Source organism: Suricata suricatta, chromosome 7 (genome assembly GCF_006229205.1).
Source record: "Suricata suricatta isolate VVHF042 chromosome 7, meerkat_22Aug2017_6uvM2_HiC, whole genome shotgun sequence".
Taxonomy (NCBI): domain Eukaryota; kingdom Metazoa; phylum Chordata; class Mammalia; order Carnivora; family Herpestidae; genus Suricata; species Suricata suricatta.
Genome location: NC_043706.1, coordinates 82,230,316 through 82,242,699, shown reverse-complemented (window position 1 = coordinate 82,242,699; position 12,384 = coordinate 82,230,316). Strand labels below are relative to the sequence as shown.

At 36.5% G+C, this 12,384-nt stretch overlaps 1 protein-coding gene across 1 annotated transcript in view; it reads right to left on the bottom strand.

Annotated features, from left to right (window-relative positions):
• The window catches only part of MANEA (mannosidase endo-alpha), a 66,712-nt gene that overhangs the window by 24,491 nt on the left and 29,837 nt on the right, over positions 1-12,384 (bottom strand). The window contains exon 3 of the mRNA XM_029945221.1: positions 5,583-5,692. Coding sequence (XP_029801081.1) covers positions 5,583-5,692 — 110 coding nt within the window. The remainder of the gene's footprint in view (positions 1-5,582; positions 5,693-12,384) is intronic.

Sequence of the window (12,384 nt, the reverse complement as noted above, 5' to 3'; positions counted from 1 at the left end):
AGACAAAATTACAAATGAAAATAGATTTATTACAACCAATCCCTCAGAATTACAAGCAATTACCAGGGAATACTATGAAAAACTATAAGCCAACAAACTGGACAACCTAAAAGATATAGGAAAATTCCTAAACACACATGCACTACCATTATTTAAATAGGAAGAGATATAAAATCTGAACAAACCCATAAGTAGTGAAGAAATTGAATCAGTTATCAAAAATTGTCCAACAAATCAGAGCCCTAGGCCAGAAGGCTTCCCTGGGGAACTCTAGCAGACATTTAAAGCACAATTAATACCCATTCTTCTCAAGCTATTCCAAAAAATAGAAATGGAAGGATAACTTTCAGACTCATTCTATGAGGCCAGCATCACTTTGATTCCCAAACTAGAGAGAAACCCAGCAACAAAAGAGAACTACAGGCCAATATTCTCGATAAATACAGATGCAAAAATCCTCAACAAGATACTAGCAAGTCGAATTCAACAGCATATTAAAAGAATTATTCAACATGATCAAGTGGGATTAATTCCTTGCTTATAGGCCTGGTTCAATATTCACACATCAGTCAATATGATATATCACATTAACAAAAGAAAAGATAAAAGCCTTATGATTCTGTTGATAGATGCAGAAAAAGCATTTGACAAAACACAGGATCTTTTCTTAATAAAAGCCCTCAAGAAAGTTGGGATAGAAGGAACTCACTTAAACATCATAAATGCCATTTATGAAAAGCCCACAGCTAATATCCTTAGTACAGAAAAACTGAGAACTTCCCCCCACTGAGATCCAGAACACTACAGGGATGTCCACTCTCAGGGATATTAAACTATTGTTTAACATAGTGCTGGAAGTCCTAGCATCAGCAATTGGACAGCAAAAGGAAATAAAGGATGTCAGAATTGGCAATGATGAAGTCAAACTTTCCCTTTTAACAGATGAAATGATATTCTACATGGAAAACCTGACAGGCTCCACCAGAAGCCTACTAGAACTGATCCATGAATTCAGCAAAGTCACAGGGTACAAAATCAACACACAGAAATCAGTTGCAGTTTTACTCACCAATAGTGAAGCAACAGAAAGAGAAATTCCCAATCGCACACAAAAAAGGTAAAATACCTAGGAATAAACCTAACCAAAGATGTAAAAGATCTATAATGATGAAAACTATAGAAAACTTATGAAGGAAATTGACAAAAACACAAAGAAATGGAGAAATTTTCCATGCTCATGGATCGAAAGAATAAATATTGTTAAAATGTCAATACTGCCTGAAGCAATCTACTCATTCAATGCAAACCCAATCAAAATTGCACCAGCATTCTTCTCAAAGTTAGAACAAACTATCCTAAAATTTGTATGGAACCACAAAAGACCCCAAATAGTCAAAGTAATACTGAAGAAGAAAACCAAAAACCAAAACGGGAGGCATCACAATACCAGACATTAGCCTCTACTACAAAGCTGTAATTATCAAGAAGTATGGTATTGGCACAAAAACAGACACATAGACCAATGGAATAGAAATAGAGAACTCAGAATTGGACTCACAAATGTACGGCCAATTAATCTTTGCAAAGTAGGAAAGAGTATCCAATGGAAAAGAGACAGCCTAACAGATGGTGCTGGGAGAAACTAGATTACTTTCTTATACCATACACAAAAATAAATTCGAAATGGATGAAGGACCTGACTGTGAGACAGGAAACTATCACAACCCTTGAGGAGAAAGCAGGAAACAACCTCCTACTTGACACATCCCCAAAGGCAGCGGAATCAAAAACAAAAATGAACTATTGGAACCTCATTAACATAAAAAGCTTCTACACTGCAAAGGAAACAATAAAACTAATAGGCAACTGATGGAATGAGAAAAGATAGTTGCAAATGACATATATCAGATAAAGGCCTAGTATCCAAAATCTATAAGGAACTCACCAAACTTCACACCCAAAAACCAAATAATCCAGTGAAGAAATGGGGATTAGACATGAACAGACACTTCTCCAAAGAGGACATCCAGATGGCCAACAGACACGTGAAAAGATGCTCAGCATCACTCATCATTAGAGAAATACAAATCAAAACCACACTGAGATACGACCTCATGCTGGTCAGGCTAAAATGAACAAATCAGGAGACTACAGATGCTGGCAAGAATGTGGAGAAACAGGCACCCTCCTACACTCTTGGTGGGAATGTAAAATTTGTGCAGCCCCTCTGGAAAACAGTGTGGAGGTTCCTCAAAACATTAATAGTAGAACTCCACTATATCCTAGCAATAGCACTGCTAGAAATTTACCCAAGGGATACAGAAATGCTGATACATAGCAGCACACGTACCCCAATGTTCACAGCAGCACTTTCAACAATAGCTAAATCATGGAAAGAGCCTAAAGGTCCATCAACTGATAAAAGGATCAAGAAGATGTGGTTTACCTATACAATGGAATACTACATGGCAATGAGAAAGAATGAAATGTGGCATTTATAGCAAGTGGATGGAGCTCACGTGTGTCATGCTAAGTGAAATAAGTCAGGTGAGAAGGATAGATACTGTATGTTTTCACTTAAAAGTAGAACAGGAGAAACTTAACAGAGGACCATGGGGGAGGGGAAGGGAAAATTAGTTGGGGAGAAGGAGGGAGGCCAATCATGAAAGACTCTTGAACACTGAGAACTGAGGGCCGATGAAGATAGAGGAGAGGGGAAGGGGGGTGATGGGCATGGAGGAGGGCACTTGTGGGGATGAGCACTGGGTGTTATATGGAAACCAACTTGTCATTAAACTATAAAAGAAAAAAAAGATCATGCAGCATGATTAAAGGGGAATTATTCTAGGGATCCAAGAATGGTTTAACATCAGCCAATCAGTCATTGTGAAACACAGCATTTACAAAATAAATAATGAAAAGTCTATCATTTCAAAATATGAAAAAAAAAGCATTTGACAAAAGTCGACACTCATTTATGATAAAACTCTTAACAAAGCAGGTATAGAGGACATGTACCTCCACATAATAAAGGTGATTAATAACAAGCCCCCACCTAACATCATACCCGATGGAGAAAAGCTAACCGTACTTCCCTCCTAAGATCACAAACAAGACAAGGATGCCCTTTCTCATTACTTTTATTCAACACAGTATTGGAATTCGTAGCCAGAGCAACAATGCAAGAAAAAGAAATGAAAGATATACAAATTAGAAAGGAAGAAGGAAAAGTGTCCTAACTTACAGATGACATATGACCTAGAAAACTCTAAAACTTCATCAAAAAAATGTTAGAGTAAAGCAAATTCAATAAAGTTGCAGAATACAAAACTGATATAAAAAATGTTGTATTTCTATTCACTAAAAATGAGCTATCAGAAAGAAATTAAGAAAATCCATTTACAATTGTATCAAAAATAATAAAATACCTAAAAATAAATTTAACTATGAAGGTAAAAGATCTAGATACTGAATAGTATAAGACATTAATGAACAAAAAAATTGAAGATACAAATGGAAAGATATTCCAGATTTACAAACTGAAAATACTAATATTGTTAAACATGTATGTATACTATTCAAAGCAACTTATAGATTAAATTCCATCCTTATGAATATTCCAATGGCATCTTCTACAGAAATGGAACAAATAATCCTATGGAACCAAAAGAGAACCAAAACAGATGAAGAAAAAGAAACCTGAAAGCATCAAGGTGCCTAATTTCAAATTACATTACAAAGCTACAGTAATCAAAACGATATGGTTGGTACTGGCAAAATCAAAAACAAAAAACAAAACCAGAGACATAGATGAATGGAACATACAGAATAGAAAGCCTCCCCCCAAAAAATTCCATACAGATGTCGTCAATTATTCTCCGACAAGGAGTCAAGAACACACAATGGAGAAAGGCCAGTTTCTTCAATAAACAGTGTTGGAAAAACTGGACAGCTACATGCAAAAAATGAAACTGAGCCACTACATTACACCATACCTAAAAAAAACAAAAACAAAAACAAAAACAAAAAAAAAACCAAAAATGGATTAAAATCTTATAAGTTTAGAAACAACACAACTAGAAGATAACATAGGTGGCAAGTTTCTTGATAATTTAGTTGATAATTTCTTTTGGATTTCACACCAAAAGCAAAGGCAACAAAAGCAAAAATAAACAAGTGGGACTGATCAAACTAAAAAGCTTCTGCACAGCGAGTGAAAGGCAACCTAGCAAGTGGGAGAAAGTATTTGCATATCATATATCTGGTAAGGAGTTAATATCCAAAATAAAATTTAAAAACATAAAATCCGATTAAAAAACAGGCAGAAGTTCTGAATATTTTCCCTAAGATATCCAGCCAACAGGTACACGTAAAGGTGCTTATCATCACTACTTAACAGGGAAATGGAAATAAAACCACAATGAGATATATCTCACACCTCTTAGAATGGTTATTATCAAAAAGATAGGAAATGACAAGTGATGGAGAGGATGTGGAGAAAAGGGAACCCTGGTGCACTGTGGGTGGGAATATAAATTGATACAGCTGCTATGGAAAACACTAGTAAGTTCTTTAAAAAAATTAAACATAAAAAACTATGATCCAGCAATCCCTTTTCAGGTTATTTATCCAAAGGAAACAAAAACAAGTTTGAAAAAATACTTATGCTTACTACATCATTACAAGCATACCTCAAAGACATTATAGGTTTGGTTCCAGACCAGTTCAATAAAGTGAATATTGCCAAAAAGTGAGTCAAATGAAGTTTTTGGCTTCCCAGTGCATAAACTGTTATGCTTACACTACAGTGTAGTCTGTTAGGTTTGCAACAGCATTATGTCTAAAAAAAGAATGTGTCTTAATTAAAAAACTATTTTATTGCTAAAAAGTGCTAGCCATAATTTCATCTTCCAGCAAGTCATAACCACTCATCACAGATCACCTTAATGTACTGAAAAAGTTTGAAGTATTGCAAGAATTACCAAAATGTGGTAAAGAACATGAAGTAAGCAAACGCTGTTGGAAAATGGTGCTGATATTCAGCATCAAAAAGTTGGTTGAATATTATTCAACCACAAAAAAAAAGGAAATCTTGCCATTTGCTAAAACATAGATGGACTTTGAGGACATTATGCTATGTGAAATAAGTCTGTCAGAGAAAGACAAATACCCTATGATTGCACTTAAATGTGGAATCGTAAAAACAAAACAAAACAAAATAACCTCATAGATACAGAGAACAAATGTGTGGTTGCCTGAGGTGGGTACGGGGAGGGGTGAAATGGGTGAAGATGGTTAAAAGGTACAAACTTACACTCATAAAATAAAAAAGACCTAGGTATATAATGTACAGCATGGTAACTATAGTTAATGTTGTTTTACATATTTGAAAGCTGCTAAGAGAATAGATCTTAAAAATTCCTACCATAAGAAAATATAATTTGTAATTTTATGGTGAAAAATGTGAACTAGACTTATTTTGATGGTCATTTCACAAAATAAACACACCAAATCATTATGCTGAACACCTGAAACTAATGTATTATGCCTATAATATCTCAATAATAAATAAAATTAAATACCTTCAGATTATATTTATGAGCTTTATCCAAAATAGTTGGTACCAAATCATCAGTATTTTCTCCATTCTCATCATTTGTACCAGGTGGATACCAAGATAGGGCTAGTACACCTAATAGAAAAAAACAAAAAGAAAAATAAATATAAGAACAGGACTGATTGGAGGTATTCCAAACAGATTTTTTTAAAAAGGCAGAATAAAGACCAAATTGTCAACATACAAAAGAAACATATTCCCATAAAAGTTATTATTTTGTTACTTAGATATTACCTATGGCTATTTACTTTGTATAGTCATATTTATGAACTCTATCAAGTATGAATATAGTTAGTAGGTTTTACTTTCTAGAATACGTTTAGGTTTACAGAAAAATTGCACTGAAAGTACAGTTTCCATATATATATTCCTCCCATTCTCTCCCCAACCCACATATGGTTCCTGTTATTAATATCTTGCATTACTGTAGTATGTTTGTTACACATGATGAACCAATATAGATACATCATTATTAATCAAAGTCCACCTTTTGTATTGTAGAGTTCTGCAGCTTCTGACAAAAGCCTATGTGTCCACCATTACAGTTTCATACAGAACAGTTTTACTGACCTCAGACTCCTTTGACAACCCTCTATTCATCCCTCCTCCCCCAATCCCCTGGACAATAACTGATCGTTTTAGTATCTCTATTATTGTCTTTTCTAGGATGTTACACAGGTAGAATCATACAGTAACTTCTTCAGACTGGCTTCTGACACTTAGTAATACATACATAACTAAGGTTCACTCATGTCTTTTTGTGGATTTTTAAATCATTCTTTTTATTGCCACATACTATTTCATTGTATGAATGTACCACAGTTTATCCATTCAACTACTAGAGGATACCATGGATGCTTCCTATTTGGGAAAATTATGAAGATTTGAGAAAAAAATTATAGTTTCTTCCTGTAGTACTTACTTTTGAAATCATAAATTACAAAATAAGTTTTAGAAACAAAAGCCTACAAAAAAAATCATTCACTTTGATGGGATATTTGAAGTCCAGTAATTCACACCCTCATTATTATATATAAAGATATAACAGGCCATTAGAAAAATGCTATGAATTTCGAAATCAGTCAATATACTCTGTTAGTTAGGCATGGAGAGAAATACAATGGTACCAAAAGAGAAGCATGGGGAAATATAGGAACTGAAAGGTTACAAACTGGCAGAGAACTAACTTCTCACACAAACTTTATAGTAGACATGCATGTATAGAGCAGTCCCATCTGGAGAAACAAAACAGAACTTTCATTAAAGTTCACAGAAAAAAAAAAAAAAAAAAAAGAAGAAGTCTATGTTCTCTATCCACTCTGAAAACAAGAATAGCAGTAAGAACACAAGAGGTAGAAAAAAGAACCTATAAGAAGTTTGAAGGAAGGGGCGCCTGGGTGGCTCAGTCGGTTAGGCCTCCAGCTTCGGCTCAGGTCAGATCTCACGTTTGTGGGTTCAAGCCCCGCGTCAGGCTCTGTGCTGACAGCTGGCTCAGAGCCTGGAACCTGCTTCCAGTTCTATGTCTCCTTCTCTCTCTGCCCCTCCCCCTCTCATGCTCTGTCTCTCTCTGTATTAAAAATAAATAAAACATTAAAAAAAAAAAGAAGTTTGAAGGAAGCTATTGGCTAGTTAAGGGAGTCTATTATATAGAGGGAAATGCTGGTAAGAAAACTATCTGGAAATAATTGATTAAACATTTAAGCTACCTACTAGCCTAGTTTATAGAAGAAAAAACACTAATGCAGAGTCACAATAAAAAATTTCAAATAAGGGATCTATGAAAAAAACCTGCAAAAAATAAATGAAGAAACATGAGGCAAAATAATAAAGGAAGAGTATATAAAAGATTATCCATGAAGCCCAGAAAAAATTTTAAGCACAGCATTCTCCTTGAAATTCAAAAGATTCCTGTTCCTAGCAAGATTATATAGATTAACATTTCCAATGACAAAATATTATTAAATAAAATATGGATTACAAAAAGATTCTCAAACCCAAACTGCTGAAGAAGTAATGACCTATCCACATTGAGGCAAAAATATGAAGAGCATTAAATGAGCATGAAGTCGATCTGCCCAAAACATAATTAGCAGAAGTAACTAACCCTCAAAACCAGTGGATTAAGTGCCAGGTTGATAATCCTTGGGAAGTCCTCTAGCTTTAAATTTAAAGTGATTAATATTTTCTACTATATTGAATACAGCATTCCTACATTTTTGATTCTCCTAATACCTAACCATCTCATTCTTCTCTACTGATTTTTCTTCCTTCCTATCCTCATTCAACTTCTACTCTAAGGCTTGAGGAGAATGTTCTTTGTTCCTCTTCATTATTTTGCTCAGTTTTTTAATTCTGTCAAATTGTTTCCACAGGTCTATTTCTACACCCTTATTGTGCTCCACAGTCTAATTTATCTTTGTAGAGTAGCTTTTGGACTATACTACTCATGAGCTCTGAATAAGTAATAGTCTGGGAAACAAGCCAATCATGGTCTTCCTCATGAAGAGGGTAAGAGCACTTACAATGGTAATGAATCTTCCCAGCAACCAGAAAATTTTCTCTAACACCCATAATCTAAGTGTCATTTATAAATAAGATTACTGAGTATTATTTCTACTATTTCAATTGTGTAGTGAAAAGGGATATTCTTTGAGGTCTATTCTTAGAAGATTAGCATTTTGTTAAATGCAGATCATGTCATATTGATCATGTTGTCCCTCCATAGCACTTATACCATAGGGTCTTCAATATAAGCAATACGCCATCATTTATTTTATGAAGTAAAATGATGAATCTAAACAGGGTAATAGTTAAGAAGATATGAAATCAGACAGACCAGGAGATTCAGGTTCTCATTCTATTATTTGACAGGGGTTTATCTTTAATTAATTTACGTAAGTTTCCACACTTATAAAATGGGGATAAGTTCAGTTCATTTCCTAAAATTATTTTTTTAAATGAGAATGGTTTACAGAATAAGATCTCCAAAAGTAATGACAAAAATAACAATAAAAAGATAATGGCAAGTGAATTAGGATACATTTAACTCCACAGCACTTATGATAGTTTCTCTTTGATATAGAGAACTGTGGTCTTTCAAACATATTAAACATTCCCTCACACTAAAGATTTAGCAGAAAGAAAGGCAAGCCAAGTTTTAGATAAACACTATTATCACTATACAGGATGACCCATGTTCAACAAAAAGTATAAGGCATATAAAAAAAAATTACTGTCAAGAGGCAAAGAAGTCAACAGAACCAGACTCCGATATTAAACAGATGCTGAAATCATTAAACAAGGAATGTAAAATTACTATGATCAAAACATTAAAAGATCTAATGGGAAAGACAGCCACCATAAGTGAATCAGGTGGAAAATATGCCAGAAATTAAAATTCTAAGAATCAAGTAGAAATTCAAGGAAGACAACAGAGCAGGATGACCCCAGGCTCACCTCCTCCCATGGACACACCTCTGAGACTAGCTACCTTTAGGTAACGCTGAAAATGACCTAAAGACTGGTAGAAAGACCTTTCACGGTAAAAGACAGGAGGCCACATCAAAAATGGCAGGAGGGGTGGAACACGGTTGGGAACCAAACGCCCATGTGAGATTAACCATGGATTAACTAGGATTTACACCACAAAAAAAAAAAAAAAAAAAAGAAAAGAAAGGATCAGACCCACACCAGGCACCATAAGTAATGGGATCCACACTAGGAAGATGAGTCCCCAGCTGGCCTTGAAAATTTATGGGGCTTAACTTTAGAAGCTTTTAATATCAGCAAGATTTAACTCCAGATACATTTAGAGTCAATTGGACTTAACTCCAGGAGAGTCAGAGAGCAATAGGAAACAATTCTGCCTTTAAAAAGCCAGCACAAGGAATGTAAACTGGTGCAGCCACTCTGGAAAACAGTGTGGAGGTTCCTCAAAAATCTATCAATAGAATTCCCCTATGACCCAGCAATAGCACTGCTAGGGATTTACCCAAGGGATACAGAAGTGCTGATGCATAGGAGCACGTGTACCTTAATGTTCATAGCAGCAATGTCAACAACAGCCAAAACATGGAAAGAGCCTAAATGTCCATCACCTGATGAGTGGATCAAGAAGATGTGGTTTATCTATACAGTGGAATACTACATGGCAATAAGAATGAATCTAGCCATTTGTAGCAATGTGGATGGAACTCGAGGGTGTCATGCTAAGTGAAAGAAGTCAGGCAGATAAAGACAGATACCATATGTTTTCACTCATTAGTGTAACAGGAGAAACTGAGCAGAGGAGGGGGGGAGATAATTGGAGAGAGGGAGGGAGATAAACCATGAGAGGCTCTTGAATACAGAGAACAAACTGAGGGCTGATGGGGGAGGGGCAGAGGGGAAGGGGGTGATGGGCATGGAAGAGGGCACCTGTTCGGATGAGCACTGAGTGTTACATGGAAACCAACTTGACAATAAACCATAAAAGGAAAATAAATAAACATTTAAATAAATAAATAAAGCCAGCACAATAAATGACTCAACCAGAGACTCAGCACAATAGTAGCGGTTTAAAATGTGCCTGGGGCATACATGAAGGAGATTCACTTAGTAATCTCAGCACATATGCTAAAGGGGCAGGAACGATGGGAAAACCTCTGGAAAAAACAAAAGTACTAGTCAGTGCCATTTCTCTTCCCTTCCCTCATCCTAGTGAGCTGGACATTTGCAGAAGCCAGTGCTACACTCAATACCTATCTTTCTAACACTATGTGCCTTGTCTCCACATTTCCCTGCAGACTGCCAATCCAACCCTCTTGCCTTGGCAGGCATTAACAACAAAGTGGTTCCTGCCCCCTGCCCCCTTAACCTGCAAGCAGCCCCAGCAGGGACCAGCGCCACTACAAAGTGATTCCTGCCCTGGCTGATGGGGGAGGGGCAGAGGGGAAGGGGGTGATGGGCATGGAAGAGGGCACTTGTTCGGATGAGCACTGGGTGTTACACGGAAAGAGGGCACTGGAGAGGGGTAAGGCAATCTCACACACCAGCATGCCCACAAGTCTAGCAGCAAGGCCTCTTCACTGAGCAGAAAGGAAGTTTTACTGTTTGGTATCCCATAGCTGTGGCAGACAGGCTAAGGGCGGACAGCCTCACTGCTGACACTGCCCACCTAGAAGCTTGCAGAGGCCTTAGACTTCTCAGTTGTACTGGGACCAAACTCTGCCTCGTGTGCCCACAGCAGGCAAAGTCGGTCACTACATCTGACTGGACTGAATGTAAATGAGGTTCAGGCCAACAGTAGGGGGCGCACAGCCTACAAATGAAACACCACAGAACACCTGTTTCTGGTGGCCAGAGGGGACTGAGCTACAGGGTATCACTGGACCTCTTCTATAGAAGGCCACTATTTTTAAGATCAGGAGACTGGCTGACCTCCATAATATATGGACACAAGCACACAGAGGCAAAATGAGAAGACAGAGAAAGATGTCCCAAATCAAAGAACAAGACAAAAATCACAGCAAAAGCTTTCAATGAAATGGAGATACATATGTCTGATGAAAAAATTCAAAGTAATGGTCATAAAGATAAGTCACTGGAAGAGCACCCAGGTTACTAAGTCAGTTAACTGTCTGGACCTCAGCTCAGGTCATGATTCTCACAGTTCCTAAGTTCAAGCTCCCCATCCCCACCCCACCCCACCCCCTTCCCGTCAGGCTCTGTGCTGACAGCTCACGTCCTGGAGCCTACTTTGGATTCTGTGTCTCCACCTCTCTCTCTGCCCCTCTCCTCCTTGTGCTCTGTCTCTCTCTCAAAAATAAACAAAGATTAAAAAAAATTTAAAGATAGTCACTGGACTTAAGAACAGACTGGATGAACTAAGAACTTTAACCAAAATATACATATAAATAAAAAGAACCAGTCAGATAAAAAACAAAAACAAAAAACCCTCAATAGCTGAGATAAAAAATACATTAGGAGGGAATTAACAGCAGATTAGAGGATACAGAAAAACAGATCAGTGATCTGCAAGACTGAGTTATGGGAAGCAACCAAGCTGAACAGCAAAGAGAAAAAAGATTAATAAAAACAGGGAGACTAGGTTAAGGAAACTCATCAAGTGTAATAATATCCACAAGAAAAAGAAGAGGGAGAAAGGGAGAGAAAGTTTACTTGAAAAAATAAAGCTGAGAATTTCCCTAATCTGGGGAAGTAGACATCAGTTCCAAAAAGTACACACAGCCCATACCAACATGACTCCAGGACATATAATACGTCAAATGGCAAAAAGCAACAATAGTTAATTTTTAAATCAGTAAGCAAAACAAAGCCAAAAAATTACATATGAAGAAAACTCCATAAGGGTATCAGGTGATTTCTCAGCAGAAATTGTTCAGGCCAAAAGACAGTGACATAATCTACTCAAAGCAATGAAAGGGAAAACAAACAAACAAACAACTTGCAACCAAGAACCTACTCAGCAAAGTTATCATTCAGAATAGAAAAAGAGGTTCTTTCCCAAACAAAAGTTAAAGGAGTTCATCACCACTAAACCAGCCTTACAAGATAAATGGAATTCTTCAAATGGAAAGAAGATGCCATAACAAGCAGGAAAATTAATGAGGAAAAAAATTCACAGGCAAAAGCACATATATAGTAAAGGTGAATCATCTATAAAGCCAGTATGGCGGTTAGACACAAAAATTGATTTTGCATCAATTATATTTAAAAAATCATTCAAAGCATATACAAACAAAAAGATAAAACAGGACATCATGTAT